At 40.0% G+C, this 27,303-nt stretch overlaps 1 protein-coding gene across 1 annotated transcript in view; it reads right to left on the bottom strand.

The window, feature by feature from the left end:
• Positions 1-27,303, bottom strand: part of Ack-like (activated Cdc42 kinase-like) — a 182,412-nt gene that overhangs the window by 101,061 nt on the left and 54,048 nt on the right. The window contains exons 10-11 of the mRNA XM_068228267.1: positions 15,473-15,585; positions 8,268-8,404 (exon numbers count right to left, since the gene is read on the bottom strand). Of these exons, the coding sequence (XP_068084368.1) occupies positions 8,268-8,404; positions 15,473-15,585 (250 nt within the window). The remainder of the gene's footprint in view (positions 1-8,267; positions 8,405-15,472; positions 15,586-27,303) is intronic.

Below are 27,303 nucleotides of genomic sequence, written 5' to 3'. Positions count from 1 at the left end.
CAAACTTCTAACATTCCACGCTCCGACTCACAGAATGTCAGCATCCATCTTCCTGGTGATCGCCCCCTCTCATGTAGTCCCCACCCGGAGATCCGAATGAGGGACTAGTTTACCTCTGGAATATTTTACCCGGGAGGAAGCCATCATCAGCACATCATTCATACAGAGAGAGCTGCATGTCCTCGGGAGGTAGTTACGGCTGTAGTTTCCCGTTGCTTTCAGCCGTGTAGCAGTATCAACACAGCTAAGCCATGTTGAGTATTATTACAAGGCCGTATCAGTCAATCATCTAGACTGCCGCCCTTGCAACTACCGAAAGGCTGCTACCTCCCTTTCAATGAACCATTCGTTAGTCTGGTCTCTCAACAGATACCCATCCGATATGGTTGCACCCGCGGCTCGGCTCTCTGCATCATTGGGACACGCAAGCCTCCGCACCGTGGCAAGGTCACATGGTTCGCAGAGGAGGAGAGAAAGGTTATGGTCATGAAAAGATACGGACAACGAGTGGGACACATTGAAATTTTCCACGACCAAGTCCCTACTGATGATTTTAGCTTCTGGCTGACCATTTGCAAGTATATTTCCGTAGGTATATTGACCTATCCAGTAGAGACTCCGATATCTTTCGAAATGCTTTAGGACACTCCTCGAGTCTTCCATGAAATTCAGGTAGGCTGTTTTTGATCACTCTGGAATCGACCGGTATCCTAATGGGGAGGTCCATACATCTGCTAGGTTGACCACTGCCTACAGAAATGTTTTTCTCCAGGATTAAAATTTTCCTATTAACCTCGGATTCAAACTACGTAAATTTCTGGCCTACTTCAGTTTTAAAACTGTTGGATTCCCCGCTTGATTTCTCCAATCTTCTCCTTGACTTTGTTTTCCACGGTGTGCATATCACTTACTACTTTATCTACATCAAATTCTATGCTGCTGATTTTGTCATTAATTTTTGAAATATCTTCTTTCAGATCTTTGACCCAGGAATTGATTCGGCCCTTGATTTCTTCAGATTGGGCCTCGATTTTCCCTTTGAGGTTTTCAGATTGGGTCTCGATGATTTTTGACTGAGCCTCGATCAAAGTAGTTAGCTGTGCAAGGATGATGCTTACCCAGTCGTTAGTTTCCTTCTCCAAGGTGACTTCGAAGTCGAAACTGCCTGGGTTCTCCTCATTTTCCATCAAATCCTGGCGCAGCCTCTCTTGTAACTCTACCTTGCTTCCAGCCATCGGTAAACCTCGGGATGCCAGCGCCTTCCGTAAAATTACCACAGTCATTTGATCAATCTTCATCGCTAAGTTTCGAAAGTCCTGTCGCGGTTGCCAATTTATTGTTCTCAATATAGGAAAGAAAAATATCACATGAGAACATGTTTACTTCTTTGTATAACAACTTTATCGTCACTCCTATGCATATACTGTTCTTTTCAACAGTCCTTTTTTTATTCTTTCACTTGCGATCTTTTTTATTCCCTAAAAAATTGGCTCTTTTTTTAAAGGAATTTACAAAGAATTTATACATGTTTCACACCAATTACCTATTGGTGATGTTTCTTGGTGCCATATTGCAAGTCTTTGTGTGTCAATACGTCCATTGCTATGTCACAAGTCTTTAAAAATCCTGTCCACTGGTACCTTATTCATCGTAAACTGAGCATGTTAACATATAAGCACGGCCACTTCCTTCCCACCCCAAGCTCTTTACTATCCTACCGTTGCCACAAGACCTATCTGTGCCGGTGCAACAGAAAACAGATTGTGTAAAAAACAAAAGAATCGTCGTCTGTGCCACCAACTTCCCTGCTAATTGAGTTTTATAGTCAATCCAAATTACATCGTCTTTACTGCCATCGAGATCCGGGTCTTTTTGAACCTTTTTACAACCTTTTTACAACAGGTTCATTCCCAATTAGATTCCAAACAGTGAGAATCTACTCACAGATGTTTCCTAGAGAAGGTCTTTAGATTCTCCCAATTGGTAAGCGTAACAGAAGCCACCCTTTAGAATAAAGCCATGCTGTAGAAAGCATGTCAACCCATCAGCTGATCGCTGGAGTCGGTCTGAACAAATGTTAAGAGTTGTACTTCCGAATCTAATACACAGTGACTGAAAACATTCCTTGGATAATTGCGGCTGTTGAAAGCCAGACTTTTATTTTTAAAATATACTTTATGCTTGTTCTCTGTATTTATCACATTTATCACAATGTCCATACTGATCGCCAACGTCCAGGAGACTAGGCAAGGCATACAGAAGAAGAAATAGAACCGAGATAGAGACACCGCATTGTTTACGTTAGGTATGCTATCTCTAATTGACCGGATAATGCCAGACTTTCCAAAATATAAAATGTAACATAAAAACTTTCCAGTCTTCTTCTTATTATTATTATTTTATGACCGCATAGGATCACTTTAGTCAGTCCATCGTTCAGGTCGCTTTGAAGGGATTGTTCGGGCTTTATGGTCCTCCCAGTACTTCCGATCTTCGTGCCCTTTCCTCAGTTGAAAATATGCGTGTAGTTGGATTGTTTTGTATAAGGGTAAAGCGGAGGTTTGTATTCTTGAGTTTTGTATTCAATTTTATCTTATTTGTGATGTCTTCTGTTGTAAGGCCTATTTCCTTCAGACCCTCTCTTACTTCTCTGATCCAGTCTGTCAAACACACAAAAATTTTCAATATAAATGATAACACTATAAACATTCCTGTATAATTGTGTGTATTTATTTTTACGGGTATGTTTATAGTGTTAAAGTGTTATAATTTATATTGAAAATTTTTGTGTATTTGACAGAGTGGAAAGTTTTTATGTTACATTTTACTAAGTCAACACTGGAAAGTATGGCTTTCTTCTTAACAAACAACATAAAATAAAAAACAATAAAATGAAAAAATTAAAAAACAGGAAAGCTTACATGATTATCATAACAGTTAATTTTGTACGCTCATAGTCTCCAGTTTTTAATAACGCATAGTATGATCCTTCCATGGGTCAGACAGAAAAAACCATTCACCTATTCACAAGATGTCATCAGAGGTGCAATACAGCCGTACCCATTACAAAGCGTAATCGATGTTCTTCTCTAATGAATTACACTGGGGAAATCTTATATGTGAGATTTAATTTTTTTTCGTTTTCTTTATCTCGAAAAGCCAAGAAGGTTTAATACACAAAGAAATATGGTATTTTATATGGCTTGAAGTATAGTAATTTAGTAGCCTTTTGCAAAGATCCATATAAAATTCCAACTTGATATTGAGATGAAGTGATTTTTTAGGAGATTTTTAAAACGACGACCAATGTCATCTCATTTTCTTTGATAAAAACCACTATGCTGCCTTTTTTTAATTCTCAGGCTGGATACTTCCAGTTTCCTGAAATTTATTATAAAGACTATGGACTATTTTACGACTTGGAACGTCCATCTACATCCGGAATCTTTCTTGAAACTGTCTTTGAATTTCACGAGGTGACTGAGTTAGAACATACGAATCATACATAAAGACACGCTGTGCCATTGAAAATGCACGAGCCATAATACCTTTTATGATTAATTACAGAGTTAAGAAAAGAATAGAACACATACACACTTGAGAACATCTGAAATATGACTGCAACATCGGACAAGGTCAGCTAGAAGGGATGCACGCACACAAAACGAAGGCCAGAGTCAGGAAACAAAGGATATGATGGCATATTGTGCCGTCCCCTTCCTGCACACAGCAAACGAGCGGGTAGTTCATCCACAGATTTTCATATTTGTTGTTCAAGTGTGTTCCTCATTAACACGTTTTCCCACTTACCGAGTCGTAAATTCGAAGTCCCGATTCTCATCATATTAAATCTAAATAAAAATACCTAACTTATCACATCAAGAATTGTTGTTATTACCGCTTAGCATGATCATATCTTTCCTAGCCCTGAAAATGTTATTTGTCATCCCTTGCGAAAGGAACGTGATTTCTAACTCAGGTAAGAAAGAGCCCTCGCTACAGTTGCATCATAACAGGAAAAGGCCTTGAATTCCCGAACTTTAAAGGATAAGTTACACGTTCAGTAAGCAAGCTGTTAGCCTCAGGAATGTTCAGTTTTGCTAGACATTAGCAGCGAGATTGCTGAATAACACAGTGACTCTGTTTGTGCTTGTATTTTTCATTCCAGTCAGAAATTGATTTTGTGTTGAATGGTATGGTATGTTTGTTGCCAGATAACCTACATCTGGATTAGGAGCATAATTTTCTGAAGTTGACTAGCATGGTGCATATTTGTCTTATGACAGCCTAGTTATGAATTTGAAAAAAGTCGTGAAATTCCTTACGAATGAAGACAAAATTAAAATCTATCCAAAAGTGGACTGGCACACGCATGTTTAAGCGTGCAGAGGTAGCGCGAAACTCGCACCTTCAAGTTTCGAATCGATCAATTGAGTTGGTCAAATCAAAGTTGTGTCAGTTTCAAAATGGCAGCCAAGGTCGCAGTTGCAGTCACAGGTCGCACCTGGTCGAGTGTAACCTCAAATTCATTGTCTAATAAGGTTCCCAACCAGAAAATCAAACTAATTTCCCTGACCAAAATATTATATTTCCCTAATAAAAATTTTGCATTTGCACAATTTTTAACAGCCTCCTCCAACATACACCTGTACACAATATTTATTACTCAAATAGGAAATACAATATTTTTAACAGGAAGGTACATACAATTTAATATGATCTGCCAGATAATAATAAATGCTAATACATTTTCATTTACACATGAATAATGAAAGTATTACTATTAAAAATACTAATGCATGCACAATGGTGGTAATAATGTAAACATCGTTGCCGTAAGACCTATATGTGTCGGTGCGACGTAAAGCCCCTAGCAAAAAAAAAAAAAAAAAAAATGTAAACAAAAACAAAATGCAGCATAACAACAAAATTACACACAATTTTTCCTGGTTCAAGTAGGCGTATTTTATCTTTAATTCTGGCTTATTCTTGTGACTGCATTCTTTTAACTTTTTTGTCTTCCAACTTTCTTATTTCATCACTTATTCTTCGTTTCTCAACTTTTTTTTTCTGTCCTCTTCTTTGACCTTCAGGGGTGTCTTCTCCAAGTAATCTTTGTATTTCTTATGAGCATATCTCACTGATAACAACATTCTATGATTAATTGGTACACATCTGACACCTCCATAGTACAAAATGGAATCATACACTTGTCTTTGTGCAATAATTGACTCCTCATGCATGTTTTCTACCAACAACGATTTATTTATAGAAAAGCCACTCTCCGCTGCAGCATTTCCATGAGACAGTATAATACAAAGCTTTATTACTTGCCAAAGTTCACTGTACTGTTTGTTTTCTGCTAAAATGTCAGCAAAGAAAATGTCTATACCCATACTATCATCAGATATTGAGATATATTCTTTGAATTTAGTTTCCAAAGCTTCCTTTGATTCACAACACAGATAAATGTATTGTGCTTTAGCTCTATTGGCCTCATTTTCAGTTATTCTGTTAGCTTCATGCAACACTTCCAAAACAATACCATTCGGGTCTGGCCAAGACTTGGTTGCTGATATATTATATGTGGGTTCAAACTCGAAAGACATTTCACTAATCTATACTTAAAGGACTCTTATCCGACAGTTTGTCACAACTGCCACTAATATTTTCTGACATTTGTGTTTAAAACCAAGAATTTCTCTCTCTGATAATTTTAGTTCTTTAAGTACCTTTTTCGTACTAAATCCAACATCAACTTTACCTACCTCAATTAAGTTTGTTGGGTCTTGTAGATCAAGCAAAATCACACTCCTAATATCAATGGCATTTGCCACTTTACTACGCTTGACAAAGTGATTCATCAAACTTCATAATAGTTCATTCAGATGGGAGAACAAAAATGGAGCAAGCGGTTTGTTACTTTGAAATCGCCTGAGAAAAGGCTCACATTCCAAAGAAATGGTTTTAAAAAATACTACTTTGCATTTAATTCAGTGGGAACAATGCACTACCAGTCACTGCAGTGAACTGGGCCCGGCGAGCTGGTGAGTCATTGAATAAATAATACATGTTATGCAGGAATGAGTTAAGCTCCCAATTTACAGTCATTAAACCTGTTTTTAACAGCTCCAATGATGACATGAAAACCACACACTCCCAGGTTCAATAACTTTTACCCATCAGGATTTTCTGTCTCCATTACCACTTCAAGCTTCCTGAGAAAGCTCAAGTTCACATTAGGCCCATCCATTGAGACCTGCAACAAGTTTTTTCTTTGAAGAGGTTGCAGTCCATGATTACATTTCTGCAGCAGATCTTAGGCAGTAGCAAGACCCAGGAAAACACTGTTCCAATATCGAGAAACAACTTTATGAATGTTGATAACAAAAAATCTGACAGTGAGATCCATTTGTCCTTGTGTTACCTTACTGAGTGACTCATCAAAAGAAACTACATAGCCCTCACAAGTTTTCAAAATGTTTCTTAATAACTCACTGAAATGTGGTGCAATACCATGATCAATCACGTAGGAACACTTACTTTCAACCAAAAGTTGAATTTTGATGTGATTGCTCTATCTGGGAACATAAGTTTAAATGTATCACTTATTTCTCCACATGAACTCCTCTTATATTTACTAGCAACAACTTTTAACACCCATAAAACTTCTGCTTTGGCTACTTCATCTTTATTAAAATAAGAAGTAGCACAGTGTATCGACTTTCCACTTTCTATCCCTGCCTCAGTCTTTACTGTTTCTGTTGAACTAACACACAGTCTGACAACAGCATTATCAAGAGATCCATGTCCACCGTCTACACTTCTTGTTTCTGTTGAACAAGTAGCTACACTTCTTAATTCTGTTGAACTAGCACTAGGTTTGACAAAAAATGATGACAATGATGGCCATCTTGATTTAATATTCTGAAGCTGAGTGTGTTTTGGTCCAGTTCTATGTGAATGAATTGTCTGGCACCCCATATTGCTGAGTTTAAACTTCTTTCTGCACACATTACAGTAGGCTTCAAATTGATTGTCCAGTACATAACTGAGCCAATCTAAAAACCCTGGATTAAGGGTTGAATTCAGCCAATGATAGTTGGAAGTTGTTTTTCTTGCCATCTTATGTAAAGCATAGGCCTAATATGAAACAAAAGAAAAGCATGTTCATTGTACACAAAAACTATATCAAAGAACAAATACATTTATCTCAGCAATGTAAAGATACCTTGTTGGGATAAAAATACACTTGTACAGCTTGGTAGGGCCAGAGCCGCCACACACTGTTCAGCATTTCAACAAACTCATTTTGTTTTAATCCTGCAGTAGCCCGAAACATGTACAATTTTAATTTTTTTAAATATAATTAACTTACCTCATCAATTGAACACTTTTCCTCGCTTCAAAGGATTCACAGGTTGCAGTTTGTCATCAGTATGAATTACCTGACACATAACAAATTTGAGTCAACTTCCCTGACACGCCAATTTTTAAAAGACTTCTCTAACAATTCTGTAATTCCCTGATAATCCCTGACTTTCCAGGTCGCTGGGAACCCTGTCTAAGAGTGTGACCAGAAAATAATGTTTAATAACCCACTAATAACTACTTCACTCCTCATTTCCCTAGTACGCCTCTTCAGTGATGCCTAGGCCATCTATGACAGCTGATGGTGGAGCTGTTGAGGATCCAACCAGCCTTCGGGCTGAGGACTAAACATACATACATACATACATACATACATACATACATACATACATACAGCCCACTAATTCGAAATAAAAATCTTCTACAAACATTTGTTTTAGAAAGAGTGTGTTCCGCAATAATACTTGATATTTTTATGCCTCCCCGTGCAAATGTTTTCATATTTTTGTTGTCTGGTGTTTTTCATGCCTTTCAGTGCACTGTTATTTTATAATCCCCGGCAGAAAAGGTTTCTTCATATTTGTTCTCTCGTATTTTTCACACCTCTCCTCTCATCTTTAAAAATGGTTGATGTAATTTTCACTGTACCCACAGATACACGATGTAAAATGCCATCATGTCAGAAAAAATCATATCTAGTGTTTCCACATAAATGTTGGATAATTTTTATTCAGTTGTACATTTTCTCCCTTAACAATGTCTTTTTCTTCATCCCCTGTAGAAACGTCTTAACGAGGTTTTACTGTAGTTGATAACAATACAGAATCATACATCCAACAAAGTTTCAATGTTTCTGGCACAAAGTTCAATATTGTACAAAGACTATAATATCTTACCTCCACGCACAAATTCTCCAGGCTTGGTGGACGGTAGATTAGAACCCAAGTAGGCCACTGAGTGTGCTGGGTTGAAGAGACCAGTCTTGCCACTGTTTAGTACTCCTTTCCAGCAATTACTAACGTTTGGCAATGGGCTGGGAGAAAATCCAACCAAATTAGTTCAAAGTATACAAAATGAGTACTCCATTTATAAAATAAGTAAACTTAAACCAACTGAAAACAAAAGTGTCATGATGGTGGTGATGGTAAACTGTAGAGACTAAATTAAGTAAGGATCTTAAGAGAGGAGGGAAAAGTGAAATAATAAAGTAAACTCTTTGTAGAATCTAGAAAATTACTGTACAGATGGAAGGAATATATTGAAAATCGACTTGAAATAATGAAAACTATCTGATGAAGGTTTGAACAAAATTCATGTGGAGGAGATCTATGTCGTGCGCATATCACCAGATTATTAGTATTCCCCACGTAACTGAAAAATGCTAATAGGGAAATACAGTATTTCTCCAAATCTAATAGGGAAATACAGTATTTCTCCAAATCTTATTTATATATTTATTTTGCTTTACGTCACACTGACACAGACAGGTCTTATGGCGACGGTGGAATTTGAAATGACTAGGAGTGGGAAGGAATCGGCCGTGGACTTAAGGTACAGTCTCAGCATTTACCTGGTCTGAAAATAGGAGACCACGGAAAACCATCTTCATGGGTGCTGACAGGGTGGGGGTTCCGAACCCACCATCTCCCGGATGCAAGCTCACAACTGCGCGCCCCTAACCGCACAACCAACTCATCCAGTTTTCTCCAAATGCAAGACGACCCCCAATTTTTCCTTCCAAAAAATTAAATCAGGCTTAAAATTTACTTTGTGAATTCACATGAATGCCTTTCTTGTACAGTATGCACTTTTAGACTACCTTTTTTTTTTGCTAGGGGCTTTACGTCGCACCGACACAGATAGGTCTTATGGCGACGATGGGATAGGAAAGGCCTAGGAGTTGGAAGGAAGCGGCCGTGGCCTTAATTAAGGTACAGCCCCAGCATTTGCCTGGTGTGAAAATGGGAAACCACGGAAAACCATCTTCAGGGCTGCCGATAGTGGGATTCGAACCTACTAGACTACCTTTGTCTGTACGCCAACACCAAACATCAGGTTTAGTTATGCTGTATTTTCTTGTGGCTGCCCAATTATTCTTTATTTCCACAAATTTAATAACCATTAACTTAAAATTGTCATAATAACATCGAAGAAAACCCGCTGAAAATTTGCTGGCAGTACCAGTTCCAAACGTGTGTCTACGATACAATGAACCATCAGGAAAATATTCGTGCCCTCTATAAAACTGTTACTTTTACTAAGCATCAGGTACAACCAGCCGCGGTCGCATGTGTATCCGTGTCTGACACCTCACTTTAGCCCTAAGTGCCTGCGCTCTAAATTCCTCTTCTGCTTTGCATCATCCTTAGCAAGCTTATGACATCCGTTTTAAAGGTTCTTAATGTCCCATAAGCAAAACAAATAGAAATAAATATTTGAGAATTTTAACATTTCCTTAATGCTAAATTCGGATTTTGCCCTATTGTGAATTACGTTAAATCAAATATAAAATTACATTGCTCTTTTGGAATAATTTTCGGGACTTGAAATTTCTTCCATTAAATGCGGGTTACGCTAAATCGAGGTCACACTGTATCTTGGAACTTGTGTATAACAGATACAGACAGAGTTCCAGGAAGTGATGAATGTGAAAATGAAAACGCTACATCTGAACACGGCAAACTTTCAAAACAATTTGGTATTTGTTGCAGCTGACTTAAGAGTCCACTGATGGCGCTGAAGTGGAAGCAACAGAAGCTTACATATAACAACACTATTAAAAGGGTAAGAGAAGTGAAAAATTACTACACCCACAGAAGAGATGTAGAGGGACTTAAAATTATTTCAAAAGTAGAAATGATTGATGATTGATGTTTGTTGTTTAAAGGGGCCTAACATCAAGGTCATCGGCCCCTAATGGTATGAAATGAGACGGAATGAAATGACAACTTAAAAAGTCCAAAATTCTCCACTGACCAGAATTCAAAACGTGAGGACGAAGAATGAATGGATGGACGGATATGAATTTAAAATGATCAGTGGATCTGACCCACAGTGCCTCACATGCACAGAAGCTGGCACAAAACAATAGTATTACTGACCAAGGGACTGCTTCTATAGCACGATGCTGAATCCATTATGCTTATAGTTGAAACAGGTCCAAAATCCATGTCATCGGCCCCTCATAATGGTATTTATTGCTAGGAAAGTATAACCATGCTATATGTAATGTTGCGGTACTAATCAAAAGCAGCGTACACTTGCGGTACTCCACACATTATGGTACTATTCACAGGTAGTGTAATGCGCATATGTAACACAGACCAAGGGTGTTTCGCACATTGTGGCAATATTTACAGGCAACGCAAACCTATGGCGTTCTTCACATAAGTGGACTAACCACAAGGACTCGTACTATCCCATGGAATTCCTCACATAGTGGGAACCGAGCATAGGTAAGGCAGAACCACGGTGTCGCTAATCCCATGGTGTCGTTCATATAGGGATACGAATCACAGGTAGGACCCACCTCCTGATTCACACACTGTCGCTACTAATCACAAACCTATTGGGTACCTAACATAGTGGTACTAAACGCAAGTTAATGTGACCCATGGTGTTCCCTGCGTGATGGTACTAATTACAAGGAGTCTCATGGTTCTAATTGGATCATCCCTTGGTTGCCCCTTTTAGTCGCCTCTTACGACAGGCAGGGGATACCGTGGCATCCCCCACCCACAGGTAGGTTTTGTGTTTGGTCCGCGAGAGGTATGTTATTTCAGTCAAATCCGCCGGCAAGCCGGTTAGGACCCCCCTATCCGCCACCTGGAACGGGCCACGTGGGAGTATCACTTCTCCCTCTGCTACACCAGTGTAGTAGGTTCGTGGAAGTAGAAATGCAGCTACAAAATTTACTTCAAAGTGCTTCCACAAAACAAACGCTCATAGCACATTTCCTTAAAAGTAAAGCGGAAAATTAATGTCATATCCCTTCATTTTGATCTAGAAGAAGTTTCACTGTACTCTATTACCACAGCCCATACAACATGTTTTGTATTGCTGTATTAGACAAAGACTTTAATATTACTCATCTAGACTCACAGAGCGCACTGATGCAAAGCGGAATATTGAACACTTTCGCACATCACCATGTTGCGGGCACTTCAGCTTCGAATGCATGGCTAGCACGTGGTAATGTTTACAGACCCTTGCATGTTTTCGATTTGAATCTTGACTGTTAGTGGATCTGGTTTTGGTATTATATGTGATGGAGTGATAATATATTGTCAAATATTTTCAAGGAATGTGGGAGCTGATACATTACGTTAGTTAAATTGATCGGCAATATTAGGCCTAAAGTTAGGCATTACCTGTGGAATGGAAAGATATTCACGGGGGTGAATTTCTGTGCAGCCTTCATTTGTACAGACTGCTATTAGAAGGAAATAGGTATTTCTTTTCACATGTAAGTAGAAATTTGATATACCTGGGCCTAGAATCTGTAAGATATGATTGATTCAACTTGATAAAACCTTCTAATATTAGGGTAAGGTATCGCTTCAAATTATCAATTATCTGAAAAATGATTTATTAGTATCGTATGTCTTAATTTCTCATATTTTTCCCACTTGCTTTATAGTAAAAGAATACAATTGTTAATACGCTATTCCAGAAAAATCTGACTATATAAAGTCTAAACAAAGCTCATTACAATCTTGTCAATCCTAGTCTGCATTAGAAAATGCTAATCAAATTAACTTTTAACTTTTCACTATGATATTAAGCTTTTTTGTTTGCAAGTGCTTTACTTTCAATTTCATTTTCTTTTCTTTCTGGTGTAAATCATGGTGCTCATATTATAGAAAAATTAGAATGCACTTTCAATTTTTATGTGCTCAGATAATGTTATGAGGAGGGTTTTACATCTTAAATGATAACATTCTTACCTAAGCCTAACCGAGTGAGTTGACCGTGCGGTTAGGACCGCACAGCTGTGAGCTTGCATCCGGGAAATAGTGGGTTCGAACCCCACTGTGGGCAGCCCTGAAGATGGTTTTCTGGGGTTTCCCATTTTCACACCAGGCAAATGCTGGGGCTGTACTTGCAATTAAGGCCATGGGCTCTTCCTTCCCATTCCTAGGCCTTTCCTATCCCATCATCGCCATAAGACCTATCTGTGCCGGTGCGAAGTAAAGCAAATTGTAAAAAATAAAACTTAAGCCTAAACCACGCAGAGAAACTCAAACTAACACTAGACATTAATTTCATTTTAAGAAATACACAATAGAAGACTAGAACCAGTGTAAGAAATGTCAGGCAGCATTTACCTAAATTCAAATCACACAAATATGATAATTTAACTTCTACTCATCCAATTACGTTATTTCATATCCAAACCAAACCAAACCCCATGCCACAACAGGCCCGGAAGGTCATGGCCTACCAAGCGACCGCTGCTCAGCTTGAAGGCCTGCAGATTACGAGGTGTCATGTGGTCAGCACGGCGAATCCTCTTGGCTGTTATGTCACCGTCAGATAGCTCCGCAATTGTAATCACGTATGCTGAATGGACCTCGAACCAGCACTCAGATCCAGGTACAAATCTCTGACCTGGCCGGGGATTGAACCCGGAGCCTCCGGGTAAGAAGTAGACACGCTACCCCTCCACCGCAGAGCCGGCACTTCATATTCAGAAAATGATAAAGCATGTATCTGATTGTTTTAGAAAGATTTCTGCAGTCATGTACTTTTTAAACAATCTATTCAGTTAAGTGAGTAAAACTTGCTGTAATGACTTATCTGAGAGGAATCATAAGCTATGTACCTTTCACAGAAAGATTTTATTCACAGGTTTCCTTTTTTGTTGATATTGAAGATTATTGTTATCATTACAGGAGTTTGTAAATATTTAATTTATGTGTTCTCCAGTCTGCTGAGAGACAGGTAATTTTTATCTCATGATATGTAATCATAGGCTACTTAACTTGTAGACCGCTTTTTGAACATGTCTTCATATTTTCAATAAAGCTAAATAATTGTTGATCCTAGGTTTCTCAAGAGACAGATTGCCACGTGATTCTCGTCCTTTGAGTCTGGCCTTCTTGCCATACGTACAATGTTCAAACACATCAATTACAAACATGACCCTTATATTAAAGTGAGCGATATGATCATTTTCGAGGCACCGCTAGTGTATTTTTGTAGTAGTGTATATTTCAGTCTTCTTATTCAGTCTGCTAAATGTTTCTTTTCTAGGTGCGCCACCTATAGGCTATCCAAAGGATTTGTGTAGATTGTTCAGTTTTTATAAGTTACAGAAGTATATTTTAATATTACCATAGTCTTGATATTATGTATATTGCGTGTGTATACGGCAGTCAGTGTAGGCTGTCATTAATTTTATAAGGCGAATGTTTTCATGTGTGTGAAATGTAAGTTAAAGCATGAATTCCATACGATCTCCGCGTCAAGCTGAGGAGCGCCCGCAACATGGCGGTACGCGGATGGACATGTCTTCCCCAGTCACACCCTTCTGCGCAGCCAGCGGTGTGGGGCCTTGGTATTAGACCTACTGTTAAACAAAGTTTTATTTATGGAACATAGTTTATTCCTGGACTACAACTGTGAGTGTTTGTATAGAAATTGTGTCCCCAAATCTCTTTTACTTTTTATGAACAGCAGACACTTCTTAATAACAGATGATTTGTAAATCCCCAAAGGTGCCTGTTACTGAGAAGTTTCATTGTACTTGGACAGTAATTAAAATCAAATCAAGGAGTTTGCAAGGAGTTTCTGTGAGGAGGAACCGAGCTCAGAAACAAAATTATTCTTAAAATACCCTGCTTTCTGATTGAATTTACAGGAGTGAGAGTGGGGCAGACTCAGGATATCTTATCCACAAAATGGAGGAGAGAGATACTAAGGTAGTGAGAATAATTGCATGTAGAAACAGGTGGAATCACTGGCATTCGCAATAAAGAGATGAAGGCTAAATTAGGAATGAACTTGAAAAAGTTGTTCATAAACCAGCTATTGCCGAGGGGTCGTATTAAAGGCACACCAGAGAGCTGACACAGTTCATACAAGGGGGAAAGCAACTATACATGCATACTGTAACCCTGCCAAGACAAACTACATACCATGTATTTTTTTTAATTTATATTTTTGAGTGTAACGGAAGATATCTCATTTACTGCCTGTGATAAGAAAAAACAAGCACAATTAGTACGGCCACGAAAGCACATTATAATATTCTCACCTTCACGTAACAACTAGAGACACAACTTATTACAAAACATACTTCAAATAAATTAATAAAAAAGAGAAAGAAAGGTAGAAAGAAATCAGTTGATCATTCAACCAATCAGTCACTCCTACACTTTCATCTTCAACAAGGTAAACATTTACATACAGCCACATTATATATTTCAGTCCCACAGACTGCTAACAGTGTATTTCAGCTGCATAATACAAGAATCATCGTCGCAACCAGAGCTTTTTGTTTCATATCACCCATGCCAAACTAACAATAAACAACAAGGGTGATTATCTGATTTCATACATGAGGACAATGTATTACTCGCCCACTTTTTAGTGATAGATGGACACCCAAGTGCTGAATCGGTCGACTTCAGCAATCTTCGAGATTCGTATTGGCAACCGCTGAAACATACACTATGAATCGCTTACACATCGCTGTGCGACATCTGGCGTACACTTTACGTACTAGTACTGTTGTTGTTTACACAGCAAAGCCAAATCATAGAATTCATGCTAGGAACAAGATTCATATCAAGAAATGTTATATAATGTTACATAATATGAGTGTGACACAGTTGTTGGCTTAAGATAATAAAGGTTTAGAAAAATTCACATCGATCAATCATATTATCGAACCAATTCAGATTTCATTTCCATTCAGTTGGCAGTATTGCCAGAACCGGGAGAGCTCCCTCCTTACTCCTCACCCCCGTACACAAATCAATCACTAAAAAGTGTGCGAGTAATGCATACAGTACCTTACTGATATATTCAGCTAGACTCTTTCATCTGCCAACAGGCCTGTTTTTTATGAATTACAATTAAAATTCAATTTTTTTACCCTTTATCCAGAACAGTGATGATATCTCCAACCCTATATAAGAGTTGATCTCGTTTTGGTTTAATTCCATCCTCCCCATAATCTTGTACAGCCTGAACTTGTTCTGGTTTACACTGGAAGGGATCAAAACAAATTCTCTTAGCACATATTTAGCAGTATAAACAGTATTACACATGAAATAAATTATAAAACAGGGTGTTTCAAGAAGAAGTACATATATTTTACAGATTAGAATCAGTGTTTAACAAAATAATAAAAGAGACTTTTATCTCAGTCTGGCAGAAAAGCTATTAAAGCTTAAAATGTAAATGGTGCAATGTGCCCAATTTGAAACAATATGAATGGTACTATTTTTATTTACAGTGGTGGAGGCAATTACTAGTTGAAGAGAAAGTACAAATGGGCAATCATCCTCTAATAACACAAAACAGAAAGAAAAAATGGAAGGGATCCGACACTTAGAAAAATGAAGATATCAGCCAAAGAAAGAAAAGGGTCTTGAAGGATGTGAAAATGACAGACTCTCTAGGTCTCAGAAACCTAATAACATCGGGGTTGGCCAAGGGAGGCCAAATAAGATAAATGAAAGTGAGGAACCTGGCATAAGTAAGTAGAGGCAATGCCAGGATTCAGATAACGACCCCATGGTCGCCAACCCAAGCTACCGCGTTAAGAGCTCCTGGGGGACCTTCTAGTCGCTTCTAAAAACAGGCAGGAGTTACCGTGGATATTATCCTACTGCCCCCACTCAAAGGGTGTAGGCCTACTTTTATTTACAAAATCAGTGCAGTGTTCTCGCTAGGATCTTTTTACTGGGCACACCGCCCTGCAGTTTTTACAGACCGCTCAGCTAACATCACCTAGATATAGTATGTGCTAGTTACGAATTTAATTCAATTTTTTCAATCACTACTGATCTGCATTTAAGGCAGTCGCCCAGGTGGCAGATTCCCTATCTGTTGTTTTCCTAGCCTTTTCCACATATTATTAATACATATTTGAGTTATTTGATGTTCCAAATCAAAATTTAAATGTAAAACTGTTAATTTAAATGATACATCTTCAATATTGTCAGCATAATTGCAAAAATTGTATAGGAGTTTGAATATTTTGCTTGACCATCATGTAATTTGTGTGAGCGGTGCCTGGATTAGTGTGGAATCTCATGCGAGCACATGATCCCACATGTCACAAACCTATATGGTAACAAAGTGGTAAGCTCCAGTGTTACATGATTATGAACAAGCAATAGAACACTAGAACTCCTAAACATTCTGGTATGTCTTGTCATAATAACACTAAAATAGATCAATTCTGCAGTTAAGTTTACCTGCCTGATATTACTGTTAATGCCCTGAGGGGAAAACAATGAAACTTGATCATTTTCATTTTTATGTACCTAGTATTAACCACCCAGGCTACGCATTTTTGCCACCCAGCTGACAAAAATTTCTGGGGAGAACACTGCAGTGAGTGACCCAACATAGACAAGATACAAGCTAGAGTACAGTGGAACCTCAATTCTCCGTTTCTGGCAGGACCAAAAAAAAAAAAAATGGGAAAATGTGGGAACGAATGAACCATCAACAATTTTGCTAAATGTCACAAAAATGAAATATTGTTACTGCAACATGCCCTACGGTGCCTTTCTCTACAATTATGCCTCACGAATGGGTGATAAATCTAATGCAACCTTTGGTGGCCTCGTAGTCCTAATTCTTACCAAGTTCCAGGTTGGACTGATAAAAAAAATATAGGCATCACCATCGCGCTGTACTTCCTCATACTTCACCTCAAGTTGTAGTACTAATTTAATATGATGTTGCCCGTGCAATATTTCCACTTAAATGTTGCTAATTAACTATCCGAAATCGGGAATGGATATACCAATCAAACGCGTTGGTTGCATGTCAATATTAAGTCAATATCTCAGGGTAAAAACATCTATACATATTCAACAATACTATTTACTTTCGCAAGTTCCGTTGAAGAGGGTGTATAGTTCAATGTGTTACTCATTTACTCCGAAATCCTACCGTAGAATTAATATAAGCCTTTAAATATCATGACTCCGAAATATCAGCCTAAATGTATCCTTACAACTAATCTTCCTATCTCTACCTTTGTAAATAAACGCTAGAATAATCTTAAAACTAATTTATTAGCATGCCAATATTATAATTAACAAAATGATCATCTTTGGTAATAGAGGAAAGTAAACTCAAAAAAATCACATATTATTTTTCTTGACAACTAAAATTGACGAATTGACATAATTAAAATTGGGCAGGTATCTTTAATTCATCTGGGCAATTATTATTTTGTTGCGTGACCACATTTCATCATTTTATTTCATCATGGGGACAATTAGGATTTATTCTTTATTAAAGGAGGGAGTGGTCTTTCTTTCCTTTAAGTCTCTTTGCAGTACTCTTTGGAATTGGTTTGGGAATTTGCGTATTGACTTGTTTATGGCATGAGATAAGTAACTCTTTCCAATGATGGCTTCAAAATGCCATTTTAAGTATCTAAAAGAAATTAATCCTAACCATAAATATAAATTCCAACATCCTTATATATATTAAAAATGTGTGCCAAAAATAAAATTAAATATCTTCATTTACGAGTGCCATCGCCATGTTCTTCAACCGTCATGACCTGTCAGAATCGTACCGACCAATTAATTATTATGTGTATTTTCAATTAAGATTACTCCTTCTACTGCCTACTAATTTTACCATTTTCAGGTTAACGCGTGCTCCAATGCTGTATATTCATTATGTGAGACAAATATATTACTAGGCGACTATATCTCTATTCTATATGCACTTCACAATACATGTAAATTACGATCAATTTATCTCCATATTCCAAATAAGTTCGACCAATAGACCATTTAATCTCACTGCTACACTTAATATATTCACGTATCTAGGCCTTAATTTCACTGCTTGCCTCATTTTCAATCGCAACATAACTGTAGCTAAGCATAAATTCGCACCTATTTCCTTCAATCATTTACTTACACAATACCTATTCAACATCTCAAATCTCCAACAACATATTATCGTTTCTGCATTTAATTACTGCGATTCCTCCGCATACAACAACATTTCTACTCAGCTTCTTCGTAATGTCTACCACGTCGCAGTAAAACATTTCTTTTACCTTAATATCTACTCAAAAACACCGCAAGCTGCTACTGTTTATTTCAACTCATCGTAAATGTAGACGATATCGGCCTCGTTATTCAATCTGGTCATTGGGTAGCCTAGGTTTATTATTATTATACTGCACTTCACTTTCATATCTCAGCCTCGCCTAGCTTGAATACTACGTTTCCCTAAGCATATAGGTTCAAAACATCAATTCTCTTCCCGTTACTGCTCACATTAACCTCAGATCAAACTTTTGAGCATGGCAGTATATTACTACACATAAATAATACATATCTGTGGTTATTTTCTCCGGCATATGCCTTAGAATTCACACAATGGCACAACAGGTCATATATTTGGCACTACAGCATTCCTACAATTATACTACACCAAATGAAATACTTTATAGTTAAATTTCTTAGAATGTTACTTATCTCATGGCCATGTTATGTCCGACGTTGCTTTCTCCTTCCTGCTCACGGCATCTCGGAACGTCTAGCCTTGTGCCGGATCACGTCATGCTGGATCTCTAGGTCTTCAGGCTTGAGCTTACGATGATCTGGTCAGCCTCCCTCCATCGCTTTAGGCTAGCTCCATTTCGTGTCCAATTTCCATGCAACGAAAAAATATTATTAAATTGATAGAATACATCTTAATTTTCAGTATATAGAGCTTTTCCAAGGACTTTCTCTAACTGTATTTATATTTCTTTTCCTCTAAAGATACTGCTCAGATTCAATTTTATTTTCATAAACTGGCTCTTCCTTGGTTTTTATGTTGTCTGAATAATGTTCTTTAAATCTTATAAATGGGCTATACGTATAATTTGATGAAAATTTGGCCGTTTATTAAGTCAGTGTAGGCCTTATTTACGAATGCCGTATTCCAACACCTCTTCTTCCGTACAGTATTTGAAATCTATTATGCGTGTTTCCCTGCCGTTTTTACGTATTTTCCAGTAGTTTGTTTCTGGATTCTTCCTTCGTATGGCTCCTATTATGGTTATATTGATTATGTCAGCTAATCTTCTGGTCAAGTAATTGCAATTCACAGTCCGTTTACGACGAAAAATCTTCTTGCCAAAGTAGATAATAATAGACCGTTTTTCAATTATTTTTTTTACGTATAATGGTTCATTTCTCATAGAGTTTCCTTTCCATCTCGCCAGGCACTGCCTCCTAATTGCGGTCAACTTGTCACAAAAAGTTATTCCGTGCATTCTTAACGCTTGAAGCTGATCTGCGCCATTTTTCTTCCGATCTATATCCATGTAAACTGACGTCAATCGTAACGTAATGGTACATTACAAATAAAACTCCATCTGTTTCATTACTCTAATTTATTTCAGTATGACGTCATATATAAACGCGCGTGCGCGCGCACACGCACGCACGCACACAGAGTCCCAGCCAGCTGAAATATTACCTAATAATAATGTTATTTGCTTTACATCTCGCTAACTACTCTTACGGTTTTCGGAGACGCCGAGGTGCCGGAATTTAGTCCCGCAGGAGTTCTTTTATGTGCCAGTAAATCTACCGACACGAGGCTGACGTATTTGAGCACCTTCAAATACCACCGGACTGAGCCAGGATCGAACCTGCCAAGTTGGGGTCAGAAGGCGAGCGCCTCAACCGTCTGAGCCACTCTGATATTACCTGGGGATGGCTATAATCCTTACTTTCACTTCCCCATGTCAAGTCACCTCATGCAGCAGCTGTGTGTAGACCGCTGGAACTGAACACAGGGCCACAGGCCAGTCGACACACGACGAATGTTTCTTTGTTTGACTCCCCATATAGTCCAGTAATTCACACAGTCGCATGCAGTGAACAAATAAACAACTCAACAGTATTCAACAGCAGGACAATTCTCACAACTGCGAACATTAACACAGGTCCATTTGCCTTCACACTAGTGTTAGCGGCTTTCCTCGCTGGCTCACGGCAATCCTCAGTCCACAGAAACACACAAGCACACCGTTCTCTCAGGTAGTACATGTCTTCCATTCTGTGGTCTCCACCTTACACACTGGTTTCTCCGACCCCACAACAACGGCTCACTCGCAGGGGCCTTGTATTTATACCTCGATGTTGGGCCACTAGAACATTCAGGGTTCGTCTGGAGATCGAACCTTCCCGTCATATCTTCCAGAATTCGCATGGACAAACTAGATGAAGGGAACAATAGAGGACGGGTCGTGGCATGTCCTCGGGCGGGCAGGGAAGTTCCACAAACTGGCTTAGTCATCCCCTTTCAAGTAATACCAAAGGGGCTGCAACAAGGCTGACGTATCGCACGAAACATCGCCCCCCTTCGAGAGTTGATCGTCCCAATCAGTTACCTTCATCAGCTTCTCCTCAGTAAGGCGCCAATCGGACCAGGTGCACCACCTTCATCTTGCTTCTCGGGCTCCGTTTTATGCGATAGATGGCGCCATTTATCCTCTTAACAACACAGTAAGGGCCTTCCCACACCGACTGGAGTTTGAAGGACAAATCTCTCTTCCTTATGGGTTATACAGCCATACCAGGTCTTCTTCATGGTATCTGGTAGCGTCCACTCTTTGGTCGTATCATGCCTTCATTTGATCACTCTCTATTCTCAATCTCTTCTGAACAGCAGTGTGTACACCCTCCAGTTTCCTTGCTAGATCGAGGCAGTACTGATCGGTAGAGACAGGATGATCGTCAGGTAGATCGAACGCTAAATCCATCAGCAGGCACAGTTCTCTGCCAAACAACGTTCTTGCTGGTGTGCATCCAGTGGCCTCGTGCACTGCAGACTGGTACGCTAAGAGGAACTGGGGAAGATGACAATCCCAGTCTCTTTGATGTTCGCTGACGACTATTCGCAGGTAATTCTCAATGGTCCTAATGAATCATTCCACATTCCATCTGATTGAGGATGTATAGGTGTGGTCCTGGTCTTCCAGATACCCAACAACTGGTACAGATTTTGGAAGACCGCGGACTCGAAGTTCCATCCCTGATCAGAATGCAGCTCCAATAGTACGCCGTATCTACTGGCGAACTCGTTCACGAGGGTTTCCACCACCATAGTCGCCTCCTGGTGCAGAAGTGCATACGCGTCCGGCCACTTCGTGAAATAATCAGTGACGATGAGTATATAACGATTTTCTGTGTCAAAGGTAGGGAATTGTAAGGCCACATCAATTGCCACTCTCTCAAGGGGTGCGCCCACATTGTAAAGCTTCATTTGGACTTTACGTCTCCGACTTGGTCCCTTGCTAGCAGCACACCAGTTGCATCTAGTGCAGAAGTCTTCAACATCCGATCGGCAACATACTCAGTAGAACCCCTCTCGGACCTTTTTCAAGGCCTTCTTGATTCCGAGGTGCCCTCCCGAAGCTCCACCATGAACTTCCTTCAGGACTTCTGCTACCACACTGCGTGGGACAACCACCTGGTCCCGGAGAGTCTTCCAATCGCTGCTCTCCCAGACACGATTCAGCAATCCATCCCTGGTCACCAGCGAGTCCCATTGCGAGTAGTACGACTTAGTTTTGGGGCTGAGGTCACTGACGTTTATCCATCCAGGCCACTCCGCCAGCAGTCCGATGTACTAGTCGTCCCTCTGCACATTGATCCAGGCTTCACGACTCCAGCTTCCCTCGAACTCTACTGTGGTCCTTTGGCAGGGAATATCGTGTTCACCTTCCCTCTTGGAGCAGAACTTGCAGTCTTCGGGATAAGGAGTTCGAGACAGAGCGTTGGCGTTGGAATGTTGATGACCCTTGCAGTGTTTGATCATAAAATTGTACTGCTGCAGTCTCTCTGGGCATCGTGTGAGCTGTCCTTCCAGGTTCTTGACATTTAGAAGCCACCTGAGTGATGCATGGTCAGTTCTGATGAGGAATTCTTGGCTATACAGATCCTTATCAGTGTTGCCAATGCAAAAATATTTTATCTGCTAAATTTTAGTTAAAAATCCGCTAAATTCCACTAAATTTCGAAAGAAATCAAAATAGCATATACCGGCTTTTTTATAGAGGAAATTAACCTGTTACTCACAAGTTTTTGAACAGGGTGTCATCATCTTCTCCTCTCCTGTAGTTTTATAAGAAGCCATGTTATCATGCCTTTTCGAAATATCTGATGCCAATTCACAATCACTGCAACTCTAGTACACTTGTTTCAATCCTGTTCATATGGTAAGCAATTGCGGTAGACATTCAAGAATTTTTACCTAATACAATTGGCTGAGAGCTCTTTCAACAACAGCATTAGACCAAAATCCTCATTCAGAACAGGCAAAGAAACTTTCCGTCAACTTTGCAGCTCACCAGCAAGGCACATAAGGAGATTTTCAGATATATTTCGAAAGTTTTTTCAGTTTCATCACAGATTTCATTGTTGTTATAGCCACGATATGTTTAAGAAAATTTATACAGTGAAACCTCGATTCTCCGTTTTTCGAGGGACCGTGAAAATAAAACGTACAACACGGGAAAACGGAAAATCCGGGAATGAATGAAAACTATCAATTTGGCTAAACATCACAAAAATGAAATATGTATAATTATAATCTTACAAAAACACCTAAACCAAACCAAACTACAGCCCCAGTGAGACTTTGCCTGCCAAGCGACCGCTGCTCAGCCCGAAGGCCTGCAGATTACGAGGGGCGCATCGTCAGTGCGACGAATCCTCTCGGCCGATATTCCTGGCTCTGTAGACCGGGGTCGCCATCTCACCATTAGATACGGCAGCTCCACAATTAAAGGTAATCACGTAGGCTAAGTGGACCTGGAACCAGACTTATATCCAGGTAAAATTGCCTGACCTGGTCGCAATCGAACCCGGCCCCTCTGGATGAGAGCCGGGCATCTTAGACCGCGAACCGCATTAATTACCGGTACGCGAGTTCAAAATCTCGATACTTTATATTCAATTTTACAGGGGAATCTTCGTCAGTTTCCCGTGAAAACTTCTTTCAGTTCAGCAACTTTGATTACGCTAGCCAAACTCTTCGAAAAATCTAACAACGCCAAGCCAAACGACAATCGACCACAAGTAGCTTTTAATTCTCTCATCTAATAAAATAAAGCATATTAGATACAAAAGCACCCAAAATGATGGCGAAATCCGTTCATTTCTTAATCTTTCATTGTAATTTGGTCTCCGGTATACTGTTCGTAGTCAGTTTCTGGAAATCTCGTACCGCGCAAATTAGGCCTACATCGACTTTTAAAGGTTATGTTGAACTCGAAAACATGGTTTCGAATGTAAAATCGATTCTTAAAAGTTCTCGAATACATTATATTCAATTCTGCACGTCACAAATCCAATCAAATTGGAAAGATAAAAGAAATATCAAAACTTCAGAAATTACGGTTATTCGTGACCTTGAGGTCATCTGGAAAGTGCGCTCGCTGCACATGTCAGTACGAGTTTGAAATTATACCAATCATTTAAAATGTAACGTGCGCAAGTAAAACGACTGCGGTTTTTGGTATTTTAACACGAAAACGTAAAATTCCCAGTCTTACATTAGTAACAGTAATAGGCAATCCCAAGACCTCCCATGGCTTTCTTTTTTTTTAATGTAAGGTGCAACATCTGTTTTCGTCTCGCTAACATAATCATGTACGATAATATAAAAAATACTGAATTTGTGTTAAGGAGCAGTTTCGATTCCTGCCTGAAAGCCCACTTAGGTCTGCAGTGCCCTGAGCAAAGTGCCGAAAACCCCTTCGGCAGTACGATCGAAAAAATGTAAATAAGAAAACATCTAACCCTGGACATATGGACGTTTTATAAGTGCGAACATTTGACGAAACTCGTTCCGTCTTCACGCAGAGCTGTAGAAATGCGCCGTGTCTTCTAGTAATTGCTGTGGCAATAACATAATCATGTACGATAATATAAAAAATACTGAATTTGTGTTAAGGAGCAGTTTCGATTCCTGCCTGAAAGCCCACTTAGGTCTGCAGTGCCCTGAGCAAAGTGCCGAATGCCTATGATTTTCCGAGATTCTCTAAACAATACCACCCGAATGCGATGCTAAGATGGTCCCTTATGCAAGTTCACCGCCGATCGCCGAACACCGAACGCCAAGATCCATAAATATGCCATAGCCGTCCTTTCGTGAGATACAGTTTATTAAAAAACGATTGATCGAGGATTTAGCGTTGATGGGACTGGAATTTCTGGACGGTTGATCCAGGAAATCGTTTCTTCGAGGAACGGATAATGCGGGACTTTTACAACGTGATTTAATTACGATGCTCTCGGGACCACGTAATTTGAACGCATATTCCGGGAAAACGTACTTTCCGGGAACGGATAATCGAGGTTCCACAGTATTTACTAATATCTACTGTCAAAATATAAACCGTAATATCTTGGAACAATTCTTCTGGTGACGTGGTCTCCAGAGTTCGACTGGAATGATTTATTGATTCTCCAACATTTTGACAAAGAGAGTTATTACTGTTTCTCCTTATGATAAAATAAGATATTTTTACTGCTGAAAATTCTTTACAGAAGTTTTAAAATCCATCAAAAATTCCGCTGTCCACTAAAAGGAAATGTTATCTGCTGTTCCATATAAAATTCCACCAAATTTAGCGGAAAATCCACTGAGTTGGCAACACTGGTCCTTATGGAAATGCTCGATGGCTTTCACAATGACCTGCAACTTTCCGGCTGACACAGTAATTTTATTCCAATTTGGAGAGGGCCTTACTGAAGTATGCAACTACCCGTTCTTCGTTGTACATGACCTGAGACAGGACACCCCCAATATCAAATTTGCTGGCATCCACGTCGAGCACAAATTTCACTCCAGCTCTGGGATATACCAATACCGGTGCTGTACATAGTGTGTGCTTCAGGTGGTCAACAGCTTTTTGGCATTCCTCTGTCCAGATCAACCATTGGTTATTCTCCGTAAGACAATGCAACGGCTTGGCAATGTTCACAAATCCCCTGATGAATCGATGGTAATAGGTGCAGAGGCCCATGAAGCTTCGAAGCTGAGACTTGTCCTTAGGTACTGGCCACTCCCTCACCGTCATGGTCTTCTCAGGATCTTCAGGTGCTCATCGAAGGTGCTTCCGAGAATGATGACGTCATCCAGGTAAATCAGGCACGTATTCCAGTGCAGCCCTCTTCGCACAGTCTCCATCAGCCTCTCAAATGTTGTCGGGGCATTTCACAGCCCAAATGGCATTACCTTGAACTGCCAGAGATTATGTCCAACTGAAAATGCAGTCTTCTCTCGGTCTTCAGGATGAATCTCTACTTGCCAGTAGCCACTCTTCAGATCCAGCGTAGAGAACCACTTCACCGGGCGAGCTGGCTATGCGGTTAGGGGCGCGCAGCTGTGAGCTCTCATCCGGGAGATAGCGGGTTTCCCATTTTCACACCAGGAAAATGCTGGGGGCTGTACCTTAATTAAGGCCACGGCCGCTTCCTTCCCATTTCTAGGCCTTTCCTATTCAATCATCGCCATAAGACCTATCAGTGTCAGTGCGACGTAAAGCAAATAGCAAAAAGAGAACCACTTCAACCCTGATATCGTATTCAGTGTCATCAATTCGGGGTAGCAAGTAGCTGTCTTTCTTCGTGACGTCATTTACTCTTCTGTAGTTGACACAGAACCGAGTAGAGCCGTCCTTCTTCACCAATACTACTGGGGAGCTCCAAGGGCTTTCTGAGGGTTCTATTACTTCAAACGGAGCTTTGATGGGCGCGCTGCCACCCATATCAATCCGCTGTTGTACGAGCTTCGTTCGGCCAAAATTGTTGCTGTCCAGGGAGAAGACGTCTTGTTAATCCAGCAGTAGGTCATCCAGCTTCTCTAGTTGCCTGCGTTCTAAGATGTTGGTGGATTTTACATACACTTTCCGCAGGGCCTCCGGCAAGTTCCGGCTTGCTCTCACTCCTGTGTCTGGCCAATCAGACGTGATGGCATCGCAGCGAGCAATCCATACAACAGGCTCACAAACTAGAAGCCTTGTGCCTTGGTGGATGGCGAAGTCGAAGTCATTCAAGTTGGTCAGTCGAACATAAGGCTGATGAGAGGTGCTGATCAAAGTTTTGGCGATCAGTAATCCCTCTGATGACCGTTCTGAAATTCTGGATCCACAATGGCCGTCAAACCTCCAACAGCTCTATCCACGTCCATCTCGGCCCTTGCTGGGATGGTTAGGTCCTCTCGCAGCTTCACCTGGCGTAAAGCAGTGCCTTCCCATGCTGGTCACATGGTAATTTCTTCACCCCCGTCCTGAAGCTTGTTGGCACCCATATCCACGATGATTTTATGTTAGCTCAGAAAGTCGAGTCCAATTATTATCTCGTCCACGATGTCCACAATGAGAATCCGGTGCTTCACTGTCCGCCGTCCTGTGGAGCATTCAATCACTGTCTCGCCGTGGACAAGCGTCACCTTTCCTGTGGCAGTAGCTAGGCTGAGGTTCACCAGAAGTGGTCAAATTCTCCACCGCTCTGCAACTGTTGGTTTCACGATGGTCCTCGTTGCACCAGTGTCAATGAGCATGCTCCACGCTATCCCATCGACCACTCCGTCTACCATTAGGCTTCTACTATCTGATCGCAGTCTCGTTACGCGGGCGTGCGCTGCTGGGGCTTGACGACTTTCCTGAGCCAACCTTCGCCCCCCAAGGCTGGCTAATAGTCTTTTCCC

Source organism: Anabrus simplex, chromosome 6 (assembly GCF_040414725.1).
Source record: "Anabrus simplex isolate iqAnaSimp1 chromosome 6, ASM4041472v1, whole genome shotgun sequence".
In the NCBI taxonomy this organism is placed as follows: Eukaryota; Metazoa; Arthropoda; class Insecta; order Orthoptera; family Tettigoniidae; genus Anabrus; species Anabrus simplex.
The sequence above is the reverse complement of the archived record's forward strand: the minus strand, read 5'-3'. Positions and strand labels throughout refer to the sequence as shown.